Below are 22,029 nucleotides of genomic sequence, written 5' to 3'. Positions count from 1 at the left end.
ATCCACAGTAACAGGAGAAGTGGGCGATGTGGGTGTAGTGCCTGCTGTTTCCCAGCTCGCCTCTCTACCCATGTGTAGTGATGCGCAGGAGCGGGGGATTGAACCCCAGTCTCCCACTCGCCAGACCGACGCACAAGCTGTCGTGCCAATAGGGCTGAGCCCGGTTGGCAGGGCTGTTGTGGGCCTGGTCTTGGCTGCATGGGTGCTACAATCACCTTCCCAGTCTTTGGAGCGTGTCCTCGCACGTCACACTTCACGCTGCGGACCACCGCACACGACGTCCCTAATGTCCCTCACGCCCCAATCCCTGTGCTCCAAGTCCTGCCGACTACGCCATACAGATTGTAGTGATGCGCAGGAGCGGGGATTGAACCCCAGTCTCCAACTCGCCAGACCGACACACAAGCCGGCATGCCAATAGGGTTGAGCAAAGCAAAGCAAAGTTACTATATTTACCCAGGGTATCTGGGCTAAGCTCAAGAACTTGTTTCCAGCCAGGCCCTGCTCATAGAACATTTCATGGTAGTGGTTCAATGCCTTGCTCAAGGGCACTTCAGCGGTGGTAATTTTAACGTGTCGGACCGCTGATTCGAACTGGCGACCTTCCGGTATCAAGACCGCTCCGCAATCCGTTCGGCCACCGCTGAGCGTGGGTGGCAGGGCTGTTGTGTGCACATGCAGGCCGCAGCCATGCAGCCATGATTTATTGCTACAGTCATGGATGTTTCATATGGGGAATACAGTATATTACTTCAAGCACCCAACACAGCACGCATGTGCGTGTGTATGTGCGACGTGTGCGGGCGGCGTGCGTGCGTACCGGTCAGTATTCCTTTCACAACCACCGGCAGGTGTGTGTGTTTTTTCAGCCAGGTGATGTCTGTCCAGGAGAGGGTGGGGTCTATCGCCTTGGCAACATACACTGCCAATCCACTGTCGTTGCCATAGCTACCTTCAGAGAACGCCAGTGTCGCTGATGTAAAGTTAGACATACTGCACGCACATACATACGCACATGCACACACGCAAGGACACGGACACACACACACACACACACACACACACACACACACACACACACACACACACACACACACACACACACACACACACACACACACACACACACACACACACACACACCAAGTGTCAAGTTAAAATAAATCACACCCGTGTGAAGTGAGGGGCGCTCTTATCATCATACTTTATCATACATCATCTCATTCCGGCCAATCACAATTTGCGTACTCACTTCACGTCAATGTTTGTGTTTAAACTGGCCTAACATGCACAAACACTCAGAACTAGTCATAGGAAACGGTATCAAAACAATGTTTGTGTTTACACAGACACTCAAAGCTGGACATAGGAGGGGCTGGTGCCCCTCAAGAATGACATAATTATCATACAGTATCAAACATACAGTATCAAAAAGAACAAATCAACTTTATATTTTCAATGTCTAGAGTACGTCTTCGAAGATGTACTCTTGACATCGAAACGTTTTGTAAAGGCTTTCAAAAACATGGTTCCTACCTGAGGTGTGAGGGAAGTTTAAAGCGGTTGCGCACATCGTCCCACCTCCTGCCAAGGTATGGCGTATCCACGGTAACAAAGATGCCCTTATAGCCCGCCTCCTCCGCCCGGCGGACCAATGAGAGAGTGAGATCCCGGTCTTTGTAGATGTAAAGCTGCAGCCACATGACGCCCGAGTCGCCCGGCGATGATGTCATCGCTGACATCACTTCCTCTATGGTGGAAGTGGCCCAAGAGCTCAGCATCATCCCTGTTCCCGCCGCTCGGCATGCTGGGTAGAAGCAACGTTAGACATTTTAGCTCAGTGATTCCCAGACGTTTCTGGATCAGAGCCCTCTTGAAAATCTCGAGGGGTGTTCTCTGTCCGTCTGAGGGTCTTCGAACCCTGGAGGGATTATATCTCTACCCTGGCCTAGTCGTAGAGGGGCATAGGGAGAGAGAATGGCGATTTCGCGCTAATTTGTCTAAAAGTGCCACATTTTGCACATATGTAGCCCAGGGCCTGCTCTAATGATTTAGCTAGGGGTCGACACATTGGTCAAATCCATATGGCCACCATTAAGAACCTTATATATAAGGCAACATTTTCTAAATGTAATCATACTTTAAGTAGCATGTGACGTGTCGCTCTAAGCATTCGTTTTGCACGAAAAACAATCCTTGGGCTAAAAACGGCCATAGCCGTCATCACAAATGTGATGAGGTCAGGACATTTGGGCATGTGGCTCAGGGGAAGAGTGGCTGGATGGTAACCGTGAGGTTGCCAGTTCGAACCCGGGCTCCCCCAGAGTTACTGTCGAAATGTCCTTGAGCAAGACACTGAACCCCAAATTGCTCTCGATGTGCTAGTAGTTGGTGCCTTGCATGGTTTCCGCTGCCATCGGTGTATGAATGTGTGTGTGAATGGGTGAATGTAATGCACAATCTCTGTAAAGCGCCTTGGATAAAGGCCATTTACCATTTTACCATTTATTGACGAATTAGCGTGAAATATCCCTAAGCTCCTCAACTATGGGAACATCTCTGGATCCCCTAGGGAAGTCAGAGGTTCTCTGCTTTGGCTGCTACTGTACCTGAAGAAATGAAAAAATCTGCACACCATTGATGCTCCCAATAATCTTAATATCTTAACTTCGGTTAAGATATTATTCCCAATTCCCAATTATATCTTAACTTCAGTTAAGATATTATTGGGAGCATCAAATGGTGTGCGGATTTTTTTATTTCTTCATTTGTGACTATATTTTGATCCACCTATTGATCCACTTTATATAGGTAGATGTGCGTGTACTTTTTGGCTGTTTGTTCAGCCTCCCCTGCTACTTGCTATACTGTGGGTTTGTAATCACTGCGTAGATATTAGTCTGGAACTTCTGTGTGGAAGATTCATTTCCATGAAGGGGCGGTTAGGTTACAAACAGATTCAAACGTCACAGCAAAAAAAAGTCCCACTTTGAATAGTGGCCTCTGATTGGTCGCCCACAACTCTGGTGTGAGTGAAATGTAACTCAAACTGAGGAGTGCCAGCCGGAACAATCTGCCAGATTCGTCTGGTTTCCAGACTAGGTTTGAGTTACGGGGCCCTTGAAAAGAAAGGATTGATTGATTGATTGATTGATTGACTGACAGATCACCTCTGGCGGTGGCGGTCTCTCCATCGGGGTGGGCCATCCTCTGCATGGCCGTGGCCGCCACGCCCACAGGCATGCTGATTGGCTGTCCCAGCACGGAGCAAGACAGGTCAATGGTAGACACATCTCTCAGCACCCGAGGGAAAAAACGCCATCTACAGTACAACACACACACACACACACACACACACACACACACACACACACACACACACACACACACACACACACACACACACACACACACACACACACACACATTTTGAAATAATAATAATTAAAAAAACCAAATGTAGGAAACAAAAACGATGGGGACCCATAACAATGTTGAAACGGTGAGGTCGGGCATTCCACAGATGTGAGGCACTAGAGCAGAAGGCCGGCCAGTCAGTCGCTCATGGTGCAGAGCTTGTGGGGACAAGAGTGTGTTGGAAGAGTGGAGGTTTCTGGGGCGAGGAGTTCCTCACTGTGTGTGTGTGTGTGTGTGTGTGTGTGTGTGTGTGTGTGTGTGTGTGTGACCTGTTGAAAGCGGCGGTGTTGTCGGCCAGGCTCTGCTGCTGGTCGGCTCCTGAGCGGTAGTAGTCATAGATAGCCTTAGGAAGGACCCTCTTGGCCTCGTCCTCAAAGTCACTGATACACACACGCTGGCCCGACATCACTCACTACCACACACACACACACAGCTAGTAGCTCTGATGAACTGTGTGAACTCTGAGAAAGCGACACAAACCAATACAGAGAGAGACAGAGAGAGAGAGAGACAGAGAGAGAGGATACCAGCAGAACAGCTTTAATCATTAAACTGTTGATGTGACCCTTACACCCCCCCCCCCCCCCACACACACACACACACACGCGTGCGTGCGTGCGTGCGTGCGTGCGTGCGTGCGTGCGTGCGTGCGTGCGTGCGTGCGTGCGTGCGTGCGTGGACAAAGTTACTTCATAACATAACTGTGAACCTTGAGCCCAGGGCATAAAATGTAAGAGGTGTGTGTGTGTGTGTGTGTGTGTGTGCGAGCGTGTGTGTGCGCGTATTGATTCAACCACACTCAGTCTAGTGATTGATGCTCATGTGTTGAACCGAAATTACATTTAAAGCCGAATATTATGGGGGCATGCCTCTAGTTGATGAGAAACACGCCCACATCATTACAAGTCCCACTCGCTACCCTCAGCATCTCTACACACTCTATATCGAAATAATACAATAGAAAAACATACAGTAATATGTCAAATATTTCAAATCAGATCTGTGAACCAATAGGATCCATGCAGCGGCTGCTTTCCCCGGGACCCTCCCCTCTAGACCAGAAATCACACAGGCTGGGGCTCTGGGGCAGGCTAGTCCTCCACCTTCAACTATAGACCATTAACCAGACCAGTGGCCTTGTGGTTAGAGTGTCCGCCCTGAAACTGGGAGGCCAATGGGACCCAATGCCTCCCTGCTTGGCTTGGGGGGGTCAAATCAACTAATCAAATGATTCCCGAGGCGCGGCATGGCTGCGGCTCACCGCTCCTCGGCTGCGGCTCACCGCTCCAAGAGATGGGTCAAATGCAAATTTCACTGCGGTAACGTGTTACAAATCGTACGACTTTGACTTGAACCATAACCAAACACCATATTACAGAATTATACATTGTCATACAACAGCGTCACAAAATGAATAACGAAAACTGCCTATTTAGCCCAGCCAAAAAAGGCTATAATGATATGCCAAAAATAGGGACGCCATAATAGTTCATTTCTTCTAGGACTCATTGGTACATTAGCGAGAAAGGCTAGTGACAGTGTGGAACATGTTTGGTGTCCAGGTGATTCTACTGTAGCTACAACAGGGACAGGAGGAGCAATGACACCCACAAGACGTGTATGTTGATGAGGAGTTCCAGTCACTGCAAGGAAGAGGATGAGGACAGAAATTAAGCAAATCAAATCAAATCAAATTTATTTATATAGCACATTTAAAAACAACTCTCATTGTACCAAAGTGCTTCACAAGGCAGAATATAGTGGAATACAATACAATACAATAAAATACAATACAGTACAATCCAGTGCAGAAGTAATCTAAAGGGAAAGGTGAAAGATCATGATCATAATGGTCGTGTGTGAATGTCTGGTTATCATTACTCACTTGTAGAAACCCATGGTGATTGATTGGCAGTTGATAGTCCTCCGTGGATGAGCTGAATAGCAGTTAATCCGAGAGCGATATACTGTAAACTACTTCAAATGTTACAATAGATCTAGATCTATTGTAACATTTGAAACAGTTTATTAGCTAGTCTAATGTAAGACTACGTATCCAACCTGGAAGAGTTCAGCTGCCTCTTCCAATGACATTTTAACCACAGCCTGTTCAGATGCCGTTTTTAAGTCAATAGACTTAATGAATATACGCCTAAAGCAGAAAAATGGCTACTTGGTTCATTTAAATTCACCAGTGCTTAACCTTCCACACAGGGGCCGCTTGTAAACTGGTTTGCTCCCTGAGCTAAAAACGGCCATAGACGTCATGAGAAATGTGATGAGGTCAGCTAAGTTGACCTCATCAGTAGCTAAGTTGCTATGGCCAAATTTAGCCCAACGAGTGTTTTTGCGCAAAGCTAATGCTTGGAATGGATTCAGAATCATGAAAACCCCCTAGTTTGACATGTCACATGCTACTTAAAAAGCATAAGGAAATCTAAAAAATAGTTGCCTTATATACTGTAGGATGTCTATGATGGCCATACTGTACAGGCAATTTTCAACACTTTCCCCTCAAACAATTCCAGGCAACTTTGTTTCTGTTATTCAGGATATATTGAAGATACACAATCTTCAATATATCCCTAACCCTAACCCTATAGGCCTACTGTAAGGTTGAAGTATAGTTAATTTTGTATCAATGGTTCAACGGTCAGTGAACAGATCCTGCAAGTTGATTCAAGTTCAGAATTAAATAGTAATATATTGTCGATACATTTTATCATTATAGCGGGGCAGATAACATGCAAATTACAGGTGAATCGTTCACTTGCGGATACAAGCACCAAAATTGGTACACATACTCCTTAGGGATTGCTCTTTTGATAAAACCATTGTGCCAAATAAAATTTCAATATGGCGGCCATTTTTCAAGATGGCCGCCATTGAATATACAGTAATATTGCATTTCGCAATAAATTCCCATAGACTTGTCCTATTTGAATGATCTTGGTGTCAAATCATACATTTTTCACTATGTAGAATCCAAATTTGGACCCATGGACTTACTCACTGGCTTCCTTGTACAATATATCAGTCCCGGAATCCTAATATTCTGCTAAATTAGAGGTTTGTGTTATGTCTGACTCAGGTAAGATGGACGGTAGTGTATATCTTAATATTGTTAGAGGTTTAGTGTGTGTGTGTGTGTGTGTGTGTGTGTGTGTGTGTGTGTGTGTGTGTGTGTGTGTGTGTGTGTGTGTGTGTGTGTGTGTGTGTGGGGTGTGGGGTCAATGTAGTAGCTCAACAGAGCGGATGTCAACTTACAGCCAGGGCACACTGGTGGCACCGCTCCTGTGAAACTCAGCATGGGGCTCAGTATCAGCTGAGTAATTTGTTTGGTGTAGCTAAATGATGACTTCAGTGTCCCAAATGTTATGTCTAATAAGCCCTGCATCTTTTAGCTAGTGTAGATTAGTGTACCATGTATGATGTTCAGTTAGACAACCGCACCTGAATTGACAGGGTATGCCAGCACGGGAGAGCCGAGCCAATGGTAAGGGGGCTATACATGACTTATTCACGGACTTACCAACATGGTGTACAGATCGCACGGGACTTAAATGATACTGGATGAACGATCGGGCTAGGTGTAGATCAGATATTTTATTGTCAAACCTAGTCGTATCCCATACCTTATTGTGCATGATGGCGGTAAAAGGATAACCCCTCTGCCTTGATTCACTGAATACAGATAATGGTCATATACTGTGATACCTTGATTACCATTCACCAAGATTGCAAATATAGATCCAGGACCGTCTAAATTCAAGACTGACTGGAGCAAGTGTTGTCTTAGCAAAGACAAGAATAGTAAAGAGCTCTCATCACATGCAAGACAATCACAACATGATGGCTACACTATGATTGCAACTAATATTCCCCTATTTCACACAATGAATGAGATGCATATTAATAAAATGTATCCAGACAGACTTGATGATGGTGGTGGCATTGAAGAAAATCTGAGGAGGAACAAGGCGCAATATCACAAAAGTTGTCGCATTACGAAACTGGAGAGTGAGAATCACAAAACGAAAAGCAGAGTGCGCTCAGCCAGTGGAATGCAGCTGGGTGTTGATGCATCTGCTGTCAACTCCACAAGACTGAAGGAAAAACTGCTGTCATACCTGAGTTGGAGGCTCACAAACAGGGAAGGGATGTTCTTTTGGCTTTCCAGAAAGATGTAGGCTTTGGCTTGTCAGAAGCCTCTGACTCTTATAGTGAAGCTATTGTCCTTAGCAAAGCAGCTAACATCTTGCGAAGACATATATGATGGACCACAAGTCCCTCCAAATCAGGTATTTCTTACAGCAGTTTTTCATTCAGTCTTGTGGAGTTGACAGCAGGTGCATCAACACCCAGCTGTTCCAGGCACTTGGCGTACAGGTGAACTATGTCTGCTAGTCGGAGGACTGAAGGATCTGGTGGTCTCCACTAGATATGTGACTAGCTCTGAGAATTCCTGCAGTTGGGCAACTGGGCATCCTCTTCGGTTGAATGTTCCTTTTCCAGTCTCTTTGTGGTTGTGAGGTACGACCTCTCTCTATTGTAAAGGTCTGCCAAGCATGCAGCATTGTATTGGAGCTCCTGTGCAATAACATCTCCACACCACTGAGTCTTGCAAGAAGTTTTCCGTCATTTAAAGTTTGGGCACATTCATTAACTCTCTTATTGAGATTCATCGTCATAGCTTTTTTGTGAGTTCAGAGTATGCGGCATCTTTGTCACATCTGAAACATGTTTGGCTTTTAATGCTGGTTCTACTCCACTTGGTCTGGCATTCCACTGGCTGAGCAGTGTGAGCACTCTCTGCTTTTCGTTTTGTGGTTCTCACTCTCTCCAGTTTCGTGTTGTTGAACATAATGCGACAACCTTCATGATATTGCGCCTTGTTCCTCTTCAGAGTTTATTCAATGCCACCACCAGGAGAATATTAGTTGTTGCTGTGATTGTCTTGCATGTGGTGATGAGAGCTCATACTATTCTTATCTTTGCAAAGACAACACTTGCTCCAGTCAGTCTTGAATTTAGGCGGTCCTGGGTCTATATTAGACATCTTGGTGAATGGTAATCAAGGTATCACAGTATGATCATTATCTGTATTCAGTAAAGATGGATTATCCTTTTACCGCCATCATGCACAATAAGGTATGGGATACGACTAGGTTCGACAATAAAATCTACACCTAGCCCGATCGTTCATCCAGTATCATTTAAGTCCCGTGCGATCTGTACACCATGTTGGTAAGTCCATGAATAAGTCATGTATAGCCCCCTTACCATTGGCTCGGCTCTCCCGTGCTGGTACCCTGTCAATTCAGGCGCGGTTGTCTAACTGAACATCATACATGGTACACTACATGTAATCTAGCTAAAAGATGCAGGGCTTATTAGACAACATTTGGGACACTGAAGTCACACTAAACCTCTAACAATATTAAGATATACACTACCATCCATTTTACCTGAGTCAGACATAACACAAACCTCTAATTTAGCAGAATATTAGGATTCCGGGACTGATATATGGTACAAGGAAGCCAGAGAGTAAGTCCATGGGTCCAAATTTGGATTCTACATAGTGAAAAATGTATGATTTGACACAAAGATCATTCAAATAGCACAAGTCTATGGGATTTTATTGCAAAATGCAATATTACTGTATATTCAATGGCGGCCATCTTGAAAAATGGCCACCATATTGAAATTCTATTTGGCACAATGGTTTTATCAAAAGAGCAATCCCTAAGGAGTATGTGTACCAATTTTGGTGCTTGTATCCGCAAGTGAACGATTATTTCCGCTATCTGCCCCGCTATTAATGTTTGGGGTGTTATTAAATAATGGCCTCCTCATTAAAAGTGCAGTTCATTATATTATTGGAGTTTTTAGCAGTAACCTCAACTGTGTCAGTATCAACTTTACAAGACGGTCAGAGCACGGGGATAATACACAGTGATGAAAGCAGTACGAGTTCACATTTTTTACTTAAGTAAAAGTATCACTACCGTATTTAATTGTAGAAGTAGTCTGTTACAGTGCAAGTTCAGAATTCAAAATTAACTACTACTATTAAGTACAAAGGTATTGGCATCAAAGTATACTTTAAAGAACCAAAAGTAAAAAAAACAAAAAGAAGAAAAAACTCATTATGCAGAAGGTCCCATTTCCCAAGTTTTCAAATGTAAAACATCTTTAAAAAATACTTTAATAGCTGATCTACATGTCCAGAACCCAGGTTGTAGCTCAGCTTGTAAATCGGCTATTTTCAAATTGGCAAAGTATTCAAATAATTGTAAATTAAATATTATAAAAGTACAATATTTACCTCTGAGTAGAAGTAAAAGTATTGGAAATACTCCAGTAAAGTAAAAAAAAAAAAAAAAACAATAAAAGAAAATTAAGTAGTAGAAAGTACTTTTCTTTTTTTAAGCTTTGGCTTTAATAAAGAGCCTATCAGTGATCTGCAGCTACTCAGTCAGGGGTAAATAGAAACAGAATGTTGGATGATTAAAAGTCCTTGAGCTTTATGAAACAACAGTCTTGATGTAATGTCTCCAACAACCACAGTATGGAACAGCCTTCCGGCTGTTACTGTGTTGTAGCAGAGTGGAGAAAGCTCCTATATGAAGGCATTTGGTGTTTTTTGACTTGGGTTTCCAGGGCGTGGCTTGGTAGTACCGTCCGGGTGATTCGACCTGGGGTGTGAGCTTGGGGTAGCAGTGCTTTGAGGCCCACCGGACAGCTGGGAGTGTGCATCTTGTAGACTACTAGATCACAGTTGTTGCTGCAACTGTTCGACAATAAGCTGATGGCATGATACTGTAGGAGTGTAGGTCAAGGTCCTCATCCACCCCAATGCTTTTTAAAGCCCTTGTTTTTGCTGCCTGAGAGTGGTCTGAGACTGAGAGGCATTCATCCAGGCTAGGCAGGAGTACTAGTCCATAATGCTCCTGAGCTGCAGTGTTTTGTAGATGTTGGCTCTGCCTTTAGTGTTTAATGTACTTATTTACTTTTCACCACTGGTAATACAACATGAGCTCATTTTCCATCACTGTGACCAGAGGTTTAGCTGCAGGTCTCCTAGCCACGGTTCACAACTTGTCCTGGGGGAATTATACCCTGTTTTCAAATATAAAGTGCTCACCGCTGTGGGCCACGGATGTTAGAAGTTTGCACGGGTGGGTAATAGCACCTGTGCATTCCGTATTCTTCAGTAAAAAAGCATTTTAATTGCAAAACAGGATGAAGTAGCATCACGAATGTCATGAGACAGGCATGTTTCAGGGCTGCAGTTCTCCAGACTGTCCACAAGAGGTCATCAGATCCTGGAGGTGAACTCCACTCTCCTGACAATGGACCTGCTTATCTCTGATATAGAACGACAGCCTAGAGACACACATGCACGCACGCACGCACACACACGCGTGCACACGCACACACATTGATGGTTTCTAAGAATTTACTGTACAGTGACACAGAGGTCAGTTGAGGTATGTGTGTTGTGTGTGTAAATGATAACAGATATACTGAGCGACGATTCGTGTGTGTGTGTGTGTGTGTGTGTGTGTGTGTGTGTGTCTGTGTGTGTGTCTTCTACCTGCAAGGGCCATGGCAAGACGTAGTTCTGACCTCAGTAGCTCCAGAACCTCTGAGACGCCTTGATCCCCCTGTATCTCACACACACACACACACACACACACACACACACACACACACACACACACACACACACACACACACACACACACACACACACACACACACACACACACACTTTGATCTCAGAAGAGTTGCCGACAGATTCTGCTGCAGAGCTCTGAATCTGTCTTGAGAGAATAACCTGCCGCCGGTAACCCCATAAGACATAACGACCCAGAAGCTGTGTGTAGACAGTGGTTGATGGTCAGTTGTCAGCTGACTGACCTGACAGGCCAGACCCCACAGTACGGGACGTCCTATGAACACAGCCTTGGCTCCCAGAGCCAGAGCTTTCAGGACGTCCGTTCCTCGTCTCACTCCTCCGTCCAGATACACCTCACAGCGACCCTGCACCGCGCTCACTACGTCTTCAAGCACGTCCAGCTGCACGCACACACGCGCACACGCACACACGCACACACACAAAGGACAATGAAACGATTAGCATTTCAGTAAACAGAAAACGAGCTAAACAAATACTTTTTGTATTGTATTGTAAAAGCTTAAACCTTAAAGGACGACTTCACCCATTTCAACCTATCTTCATAAAATTGGTCCTCACTTCATAATATGGTAATTAAGAGAATTCTACCAAGAACATGAAGAAACATTGAAAATGGCTATTTGGTCCCAATCAGGGTGGATGGGGGCTTTAAGTTATGGGCCGAAAAAAGGTGTAAAACAAAAAATTGTCAGATTTTGTGTTATATATTGTTTTGTTTGGAGAAAAAAAATGCAATAAATATATTGATAAAAACCATGGAGAATTTGGAAGTCTCATAACACACATGCACGCCACGCAGGCACATACACACACTGTACATACACACACTGTACATACACACACGCACACACACTGTACATACACACACTGTACATACACACACGTGCACAGACCGTGGCGGGAACTCCGTCCAGCTGTCGAGCTCCGTGATTGGATACCAAGATACCATCGACACCATGGTCCACAGCCTGAATGGCATCCTCAGCTAGACACACACACACACACACACACACACACACACACACACACACACACACACGGTTATCCTGCAGCAATGTCTCTGTCTGTGTAAGAGGATTATACGCACACCAAAGTCCTTATAGTGGTGAATATTCTAAAAGATACAGGAGACAAGAATGTGGCCGCACACACTGGTAGCCAACTTCTTCAGGTCTGTCTGTCTTGTGAACAAAATAACAAATGCACAGATTTACAGCGGATTTTCCTGAAGGCATGATTAACCTTTAGATCGAAAAGGTCAAGTTAAAAATGATATAATTGGGACATATAGAGTATTAAAAAGAACAAATAAGGCACTGGAGCAACTCTGATTACATTAAGCCTTTTTATTTTGTATGTCTAGAGCTAGGGGTAGGCAACCTTTGGCACCAGTGCCAACATTGGCACAAAGAACATTTGTATGTAACTTACACCCGGCACACAATTCTAATCTACATCCATTATAAAACTCTGTACTCTGACTGGGGAAAGAGTCTGGGAGATAGGTTGGTTATAGAGTCTAATGATTGAGTCTATGAGTATTATCACAATGTGAAAGAAAATATTAAACAATAAGGGAAAAGGTTATATTTGTGGACAATCAAAATGTGTTGGAGTTTTTGATGTGGCATTAAAATGACTGTTAACATGGCACACTGACTATCTAGAAAATAGAAACATGCACTTAATTTCAAAAAGGTTAATAAAGTATGTCGTCGAATATTTTTTGAGATTTGTTTTTGGCTTTTCTGCCTTTATTGATAGTATCAAGAGAAGATAGACAGGAAAGAGGGAGAGAGAGAAGGGGAGAGACATGCAGCAAAGGTCGTCATGAACGGGACTCGAACACGCGACACGCTGTCAGGCCAAAGCGTATATGTGGCATGCGCCTGGACCACTTGGCCAGCGGGTGTCCCCGAAGATGTGACATCGAGACATTTTGTCTCTGGTTAAATAAAGGCTTTCAAAAACCTACCTGAGGTGTGAGGGAAGTTCAAAGCGGTTGCGCACATCCTCCCACCTCCTGCCATGATATGGCTGATCCACGGTAACAAAGATGCCCTTATAGCCCGCCTCCTCCGCCCGGCGGACCAATGAAAGCGTGACATCCCGCTCTTTGAAGACGTAAAGCTGCAGCCACATGGCGCCGGTGTCCCCCGGTGACGATGTCATCGCTGACATCACTTCCTCCATGGTGGAAGTGGCCCAACAGCTCAGCACCATCCCTGTTCCCGCCGCTCGGCATGCTGGGTAGAAGCAACATTAGACATTGTAGCTCAGTGGTTCCCAAAGCTCTTGAAAATGTCGAACGTTTGTTCGCCGCGGGCACGTGCACACACGCAGACATCAGCCCCGGCCCTTTGACCCGTCTGTAAAAAGTGCCCTCTCCAGAGCTTGCATTTCAGCATTTATGCCGTACCTGAAGGTAGTTGCGAACGCAGTGAGCATTTACTATGAGACCCAGCAGATCATGTCTGTCTGTCTGTGTGTGTGTCTGTGTCACGCTGTAACACCACCCGCCCGCCACCAGAGGGCGCAGCTGTATCACACACAAAAACACACACACACACACACATGCACGCACGCAAAAAAAAAAAAAAAAGAATTAAGAGAAAAAAAAGCTCTGTGTGTGTATGTGTATGTGTGTCAGACTGCCACAACAGCTGCGTTCGCTTCCCGCGTTCACGCGTCTTACTTGTAGTATGGCAGCTACAGTATAAGGTCTTGGGTTTTCTGAAAAAGCTATGTTTCTATGTCAGTCGTTCTTCGATTTTTCAAAAATAGCAGACCTACAAGCTCGTAGCGCGCCACTCGGTGGCGCGCTATGAGCTTGTAGATCTGATATTTTTCAATAGCTAAAGCATAACATAATGCTAACACCAAAATGGGTTAATATGGAAGGTTAATTCCCCCCCACACCTCGCCCATATCCCCTCCATATCCCCCCCTCCAAACACAACAGTGGTGTGGTCCCCAGGTTGATTCTCAGCCAGGGTGGTGGTCCCTCCCTGGTTCATAACTTCATAAACAGCCGATTTAGCCCAGCCAAAAAGGCTATTATGATTATGCCCAAAATACGGATGCCAAGCATTGAATTTCTTCTAGGAATCGCACTGGTACATTAGCGAGGACGGCTAAGTGGGTTACAGTGAGTGACAGTGTGGGACATGATTGGTGTCCAGGTGATTAAACTGTAGCTACAGGGACAGAAGTAGTAAGACCATATTAATTCTCCATTCTTGGCTGACAGTAAATACATTGCAGACAGTGAGGCAGACGAGGCCCAAAAGGAATCTAGACGTGTTATGTATGCTTTTTTTTTTATCCCATGATTTTGTAACCCATTTTTCACCCCTGTGTCAATTATCTAATGTGATCCTGGGCTCTACACACCCTCCGCCAACCTGGGGAGAGCAACGGACTTGAACTCATGCTTCCTTCATGCATGCGTGTCCAAGTTGCTCCTTTACACCTGACAGGGGGGAGTTTCCCTGGTTGGACGTAGCGCGTGGAAGGAACACGTTATTCCAACCACTTCCTTTCCCCTTCCATCAGGTGCCCCGGCTGGCCAGGGGGAGGCAGTTTAGAGACCAGGATTACTGCATGTTTTTGTGAGGGTACCTACCCTAGGGGACACGGGGAGAACATGCAAACTCCTCCACTAGACGTGTATGCTTATGATGCAACACCCAGACACTGCAAGAAAGAGGCTGGGGACAGAAATTAAGCCTGTAATGGAAGTCTTGTGTGAATGTCTGGTTATCATCACTCCCAGCTTGCCCAGGTGATTATTGGCAGTTGATAGTCCTCTGAGGGCTCTGATGAGCTGAATAGCAGTTCATCCAAATAGGATATAAACTATTTCAACATACAAATGTTATGATGGATCTAGCTAGTCTAATAATGTAAGAACGCGTATCCAACCTGGAAGACTTCAGCTGCCTCTTTGTTTGGATGCAGTTTTTAAGTCAACAGGGGAGGGATCTGCCCTCAATATACCTAAAGCAGTTAAAAGGGTAGGTGGTTTATTTAAATTCACCAGTGCTTACAGCCTTCCACACATGGCTCCTCGTTTTCTGAGCCTGGACACCATTATAAATAATGTCGGTATTGTCGGTAGTCTGTCCCCTGCGAGATGAGCGCGACACCTACCATCAGCTCCCAGTACTTGCCGCACAACGTGCTGCACCAAAGCCGTGCTACTCATGAGTGGGCGGAGCCCGGGATCGAACCCATGACCTTGTGGTCCAAAGGCGAGAGCCCTACTGACTGAGCTACCCGGACACAAATTGGATTGATGAAATCAAGTCGTGTTCAGTCAAGAGTGAAAGCATGCGTGCACCATGGATACCAGTAATACGCCTTAAAGGCGATAAAGCGACCGCCAGGGCTGAGACAGTCTACCGGAATAATGTCAAGAATGAGTGAAATTAATTCAGTAATTAATATCAATTAAACTCTACATTTCTCTTAGCAAAATACAAGCACACGTTGAAGCCGGTCGATTTGACATATGGCTCAAGTGCGTGCCGTCCAAACTGTGGGAGGAGTAGCATGTCCAAAAAAATAAACTCTAGAAAGAATAATAAAGTGTTTCAAGTACTATTGTCTAGTTATTAGTGTAATAAACTGTCTCAGCGATATTGTCAGGGAGTTGTTTGTGTCGTCACAACTGTAAATGAACTCTCAGAAATGTGGAATATTTGGACGGCAGTATATGGATATTAGCCTTCTAGAAATGACGGATGCAGTAGAGCTTATCTTTGAGCACGTCTGCATTTCATGCCATGTGTAACTCTTCTTTGGCTTGAAAACCAGATGTCACATTTATCAAATGAGCAGCTGAGATTAATAATGCCATGATTAGCCTGTGGCGAAGACAACAAAATGTGTACACATTTCATTGTTTTGGTTGTTAATGTTTACACAACCCGAGTATGGCTGACTAGACAAGCCTTTTTGGAGCGTTTAATAATGGCTTAGGGTTAGTTAGTTAGGGTTAATGGCTGTTTTATATATTCAAGATGGCTGTTTTGAGTGTAGATTTTTAGAACAGGACTTACTTTAACTTTACACAGAAAAGCCAAAAGATATTATGATTGATTACAATTACAATTTACAATTTAGGCATTTAGCAGACGCTCTTAATCCAGAGCGACTTACATTAAGCAATAACAAAAAGCATGGCATACATCACATGTATAAAAAGTAGTTATCATGAATCATGCGTAAACTAAGAACGTAACAGTGGAGTATCTATGTAAACTATACATACTATACTATATAATATATTATACATGTGTACTATAAAGTGCTATGACTACATAAAGTGCAATTCTAGAGCTGTCTACATAACAAGCTATAAGTCTGTTTAAAATACTATCTAAGTCTACATAATGTGCTATCTAAGGGGCTAGGCTAGGGCAAGTGCTACGGGCCATGCGCTGCCCAGGTGCCTGGTATGAGAAGAGGGCATGTTATGTACCAGAGCTGAGCTCTCTCTCTGCCTCTCCCTTGACGGGAGTGACTTACTCCCTGTATGTAAACTGTTGCTTTACTCTGGATGTCTCAGAATGCATTGTCTGAATAAAGAGATTTATTGTATTCTCTTCTATTTGGCTTCGCGTCACAGTAACTTTAAAGACCCAAGTTTTTCTGTGGCGATCAAGTGTTGCATCCCAAATGAATAAATAAAAATGAAAAGTAAAATGATATTTTATTCAAAATGGTTTCAACAGAACCAGCTGACGCGCCACGTCTCTTAATTCCAACTTTATTATTTGGCATCAAACAAAACCCATTTAAAACTTTAAGAAATAACAGTTTGCACCATCACCAAAAAACATCACTAACTTGTCATTTAAGTTTTTCTCCCACTAAAAATGTAAAACTAGAAGGTCAAGATCAATAAAACGCAAGCACTAAAGGGTTGGGAGGGTAATTACGGAACTACGGATTATCACAGGCAAGTCAAAACATATGACGGCAATCTACTTTTAAATTGCATTTCAAAGAAAGGATGGAGACTAGGCAACATCTACATTAACACAACACAGATTCAAAGATGCACATAGAAGAAAAAAGGGTGTCAGAAATGGATTGCCATACTGCAGCGGTTCTCAAAGTGAGGTCCAGCGGACCCTCGGGAGGTCCTAAATGGACCCTTACAGGTCTGTTACTCAAGACTGTACAAATGGAACCAAATGGACCCTTGCGGGTAACGAGCGAGGACTTGAAAGCTGTGTGAAGCATTATGTTATGCTTTAGCTATTGAAAAATAGCAGATCTACAAGCTCATAGCGCGCCACCGAGTGGCGCGCTACGAGCTTGTAGGTCTGCTATTTTTGAAAAAAATCGAAGAACGACTGACAGAATGCAACAGAACAGATGAGCGTTTATTTCTGCGGTTGAGGATGTTTTTTAAAAGTGGACCCTTGCGGATCCATTTGGTTCCATTTGTACACTCAACAGTTGTACGGCTCCTTGAAATTAAAAAAAGGAACCACCGTCCCATTTGTACGCCAAGCTGTCACCCCAACGAAAAAAGGAAAAAAAAAACACTTTCACAATTTACACGTCCCTCGTCGTCTCTCACGTCACGAAACACGCCGAAATCCAGAGCGTTAAATTAACTTCCGATAGTGTAGAGGTAGACCCCGACGGGTCCATTTGTACACCCTCGCAGATAAAGGAACACTCCGACTCCATCACAATATTCTCCATAATTAGTTCCATTACAAACAGGCTCTTTTTTAAATTTAACCACGACAAAAGCCACAGCGAGTCCCGATCCAGAAACCCATCTTCACGTGACATTCCTTTCTTCTGTGACAATTTGGCGATACACATTATTGAAGAGGCGTGTGTAAAAATCAGAAGTCCTCTTTCTGTAAATGTTTTTTTTAGGAGAAATAAAAAGTCTTGATTACACAGATTCTTCCCCCTTTAATCATTTTTATTTTATTTTTTTAATTTCATTTTTCTCTCTTTTTTTTTTTAAATCTGAGGCTTCAGATGGGAGTCCATTCAGCCTTGTAGAAGTGTTATGCCCCCTACACCCTTCGCCCATTATCACACCTGCCCTGTTGTCCACAGAACGGCCACTGGGCCAATCTCAAATCGCCATACCGTTAAGGAGAAAATGCTTCAAAAACGGCAGGAAACGGACAATTTCGCTCTTCACAGGCCCCCTCGGTCGATCTTAGTCCCTCCGTTTGAAGTCCAAACCCAGTGGCGTGCTGCTGTTAGAAACCAGCTGTATGGTTGGTTCCCCATGGGAGGCTGTACTCACATGAGAGAGGCCCCAGCCTGCAAACGAACAAAGTCCCATCACTGCCTTTTGCCTCTGCCTGGCGGAGGACCCGTCAGGGGGTTGTGTCTGTGTTTGGGGCTGGGTCAACAGGGGTGATGATGCTGGGTAGGTGGTCGGTAGTGGGCTGTGTGCAGGCGAGGGGGGAAGGTTTTTTTTATATTTTTTTGCCCCTCAAAAGCGGAGGGACGAGAAAGCCTTTTTTTCCATCATCAAGACGTTTCCCCTCGCTTCCCCTTCCCCCCTCCCCTCCCCCTGTCCCGGGCAGCTTACACCCGTTGAAAACACCATTAAGAGAGTGAGACGGGGGTTGCGGGACCCCCCCCACCCACCCACCGCTGAGCAAGGTGTGTTAGCTGGGTCGCCGATGGGGCTGAGGGGGGGGGGAGTCGGGTGGTTTGCAGCGGTTTAGCTACGAAGTGGACCTCCTCCTCCCCGGATTGGGTGACAGCCCCCCCCCACTCAGGAGTTTGGGTATTGGGGGGGGGGGGTTGGTCTAGGCGTCCGCTTCACCCCTTGACCTCCCCCCATTGTGTGGCACGGTGCCGCGCGGCTCCTCTCGCCCCCAGACTCAGTGGATTCTGGTGGATCTTTTTAACCCTTTGCTTTTGACCAAAGAGACGTAGCGGCGTTCGCGTTCACACCCAGGCCGTCCAGCCCTCGTACAGCTGGGCCAGGTTGTCCAAGTTGGTGGCCTCCTTGATGACAAAATCCACCTGCAGGAGGAGGAGAGATGATGAGAGACACGTCCCCAACGGAGACCACTTTGCACCTGTTGTACTGTGTGTGTGTGTGCAGCATTTTCTCTAAATCATATTTAACCCATTTAGACCCGAGGCCGATTTTGAAGAGGCCTTCTGAAACACAAGGCAGCTTTATGAACGACAACCTAAAAGCAAACCTGAGGTCTTTCTGAGAAACCTCAGAATTGAATCCGGAAAAAGTACCGAAAAAGTAACAAAACTACAAGTTAACACTTGTTGTGATAGATGGCACCAGGCTCCAAGCTAATCCTTTTCATACGATTTGGACCTGTCCTTCCTTATAGTCTTATCGGTCCTCTATATTCGATACCATTTCGGATAGGCATGTAACGATATATCATATATCGATATTAATTCCGACGATATGAATCGATTCGATTCATTGAAATAAAAAAAATCGATTTTCAATTATTATTATTTTTTTTAGGGGGGGGCTAGTGTGTGATGTGAAATGTGAGCTTTAGTCATATTCCATCATATTCAAGTGCTTTTGGAGAGAAATGATAGTCACTTTCAGTAGTAGAGCACTGTAGAGGGGAGCTGTGTGTGTCTGTGACTGTGCCCAGGTGATGATGGTCGTTGATGCTCATCAAGGAAGGCAATTATGTTTCTGCACTGTCAAAAGTAATGCTACTTATTTTGCAATGTAGTTAAATAAAACATCTCAGGGGGGAAGATAAATTATATAAAATTTAAAAAACGGTACATTTTTCTTTAAAATATATATTCTTTTAATATCGTGAAAAATCGTATCGTGAGTTGAGTGAATGGTTACATGCCTAATTTCGGATGCATTACGGTTGCCCATAGATCCAGGTGTCGCTGATCACCCTCCCCGCCCCGGCTTCCATGGCCCACATACAGTACTGTACAATACATGCATGCACACACACAGTCTTCTGAATAGTATGGCGTACTGTACCTGCTCTGTGACACTCATCCTCCTGTTGGGGTCCATGTCTCTGCCCTCCAGCTTGGCCTTGACTCTCTTCCACACACTCACAGCGTAGGAGTTCCTCTCCTGGACGGCTGCAGACAAGACCACAAACAATGACGCGTTTAGTTTTACGACAAGGTTTAACCCATTTTGGGCGGGAACCCCTTTTGGTGTTAGCATTATGTTATGCTTTAGCTATTGAAAAATAGCAGATCTACAAGCTCATAGTGCGCCACCGAGTGGCGCGCTACGAGCTTGTAGGTCTGCTATTTTTGAAAAATCGAAGAACCACTGACATAGAAACATAGCTTTTTCAGAAAACTGTCAGGATGTAGAAGACATTTTTAGAATCTGATCTCAGGTCAGAAGGGGTTAAACGTAACGTTAAAGTCAACAACAATGAGGAGGAGACTAAGCATATCAAGGTCCTATATATATATACATATATATATATATATATATATATATATATATATATGGGATTTAACCTCTCAGACCCAACACTTGAAAGAATATGTTGTTATCGTTGGATGAGATTTGGTCCACAATTCCATGCTGTATTGATGTGGTACCATTAGTTGAGATAACAGGCAAACGTTGATGAAAAATAACAATTCTTCTACATTTTCTAATTGTGTAGACTTCTTGTAAATTAAGTGATGCAGTTGTTTGATGTTCAACAATAATTTTGTAACTCTTGAGAGCGTAAAATGAAACCAAATGGACCCGTCCCGTATGGGTCCATTTGGTTTCATTTTAGCTCTCAAAAGTTAAAGATCCATATTCTATAAGGGTCCGTTTGGTTACCAACTCTCCATCATTTAGCTGGGGACCACCTGGAACCCCCTCAAGCTGGACCACTGGCTGAAAACCACTGAACTAGAGCAGGTGGCATTACCTCGTCCCGTTTTGGGGTCGCGCACGGCCCGCTTGGGACTGGGGTTGAGTCCTTTGCTGCTGGCCAGCGCGGTGCCGGGCGGGGTGTCGGCCGGGGTCTCCAGGTTACGGGGGAGGGCCTTGCTGCGTGCATTCTGGGACATGGAGTCCTGTGGGGTCTTGACGACCCCGCTGGATCGCACAGCTGGGGGGAGAGAGAGAGAGAGAGAGAGAGAGAGAGAGAGAGAGAGGACGTGAAAGGTAGGCCAACAATTCAAACGTGCCTCTCTCTACACACTTTTATGTCCTGCTTTGAATTTCAACGGCAGAAAGCAGAAAGCCTGCTTGGCCATGTCCATGGATATTGCTCCAATGACCTTCAGGCAGTACTACTTGTAGGGGTGTGTTCAATTAATCGATATAGCAATATTTGCATCCTATTCCTAATCGTATCATACCATATCGATACAGCAGGAAATGCTGTGTGTGAGCTTACATTGTTTCCTTGCTTTTTGTTTAAAATGAAATTAAGTTTTTCAAAATGGTTTGGAAACGTTAACATTTGTCAATAGATTTGTCAAAGCCTCTGCAATCGGTGGTCTAGGACTGTAGGACCCTTTATAATGATACTTATTGATCGTGAGGTTGTTGGAAACACCCAGCACTAATGGGTCATTATTTGGAATCGACGTATATTCGTGGCCTCTGTATCGTGATACATATCCATCGTGAGGTTGCAGGCAATACCCACCACTAACTACTTGTCAACTAGCCCATTTTAGGGCGGGAACCCCTTTTGGTGTTAGCATTATGTTATGCTTTAGCTATTGAAAAATAGCAGATCTACAAGCTCATAGCGCGCCACCGAGTGGCGCGCTACGAGCTTGTAGGTCTGCTATTTTTGAAAAAATGACTGACATGGAAACATAGCTTTTTCAGAAAACTGTCAGGATGTGGAGACATTTTTAGAATCTGATCTCAGGTCAGAATGGGCTAGTGTCTAAATGGGTCTAAAGTC

The 22,029-nt window shown here is 44.6% G+C and overlaps 3 protein-coding genes across 12 annotated transcripts in view; all 3 read right to left on the bottom strand.

The window, feature by feature from the left end:
- Positions 1-3,823, bottom strand: part of LOC306936951 (2-Hydroxyacid oxidase 1-like) — a gene marked incomplete at both ends in the record, with an annotated part of 6,593 nt that extends 2,770 nt beyond the window's left edge. Inside the window, 4 exons of the mRNA XM_079520616.1 lie at positions 821-993; positions 1,537-1,807; positions 3,171-3,322; positions 3,687-3,823. Of these exons, the coding sequence (XP_079376742.1) occupies positions 821-993; positions 1,537-1,807; positions 3,171-3,322; positions 3,687-3,823 (733 nt within the window). The remainder of the gene's footprint in view (positions 1-820; positions 994-1,536; positions 1,808-3,170; positions 3,323-3,686) is intronic.
- Positions 3,824-10,741: 6,918 nt separating this feature from the next.
- LOC306937195 (2-Hydroxyacid oxidase 1-like) lies at positions 10,742-15,332 on the bottom strand (the record flags this gene model as incomplete). The annotated part of the gene is made up of 7 exons (XM_079520861.1): positions 10,742-10,809; positions 11,021-11,090; positions 11,347-11,505; positions 12,019-12,110; positions 12,251-12,306; positions 13,101-13,371; positions 15,278-15,332. 7 exons carry the CDS (start codon positions 15,330-15,332, stop codon positions 10,742-10,744), a joined length of 771 nt encoding a protein of 256 aa, XP_079376987.1.
- Positions 15,333-16,881: 1,549 nt separating this feature from the next.
- smg1 (SMG1 nonsense mediated mRNA decay associated PI3K related kinase) overlaps positions 16,882-22,029 on the bottom strand; it is an 88,150-nt gene continuing 83,002 nt past the window's right edge. For all 10 annotated transcript variants that reach the window (XM_079520998.1, XM_079521003.1, XM_079521001.1 and 7 more), the window contains 3 exons: positions 21,034-21,216; positions 20,121-20,227; positions 16,882-19,150 (listed from right to left, as the gene is read on the bottom strand). In XM_079520998.1, the coding sequence (XP_079377124.1) occupies positions 19,073-19,150; positions 20,121-20,227; positions 21,034-21,216 (368 nt within the window). In that variant the 3' untranslated portion in view covers positions 16,882-19,072. The remainder of the gene's footprint in view (positions 19,151-20,120; positions 20,228-21,033; positions 21,217-22,029) is intronic.

This window comes from Electrona antarctica (assembly GCF_951216825.1).
Source record: "Electrona antarctica genome assembly, chromosome: 14".
Lineage (NCBI taxonomy): Eukaryota > Metazoa > Chordata > Actinopteri > Myctophiformes > Myctophidae > Electrona > Electrona antarctica.
The sequence above is the reverse complement of the archived record's forward strand: the minus strand, read 5'-3'. Positions and strand labels throughout refer to the sequence as shown.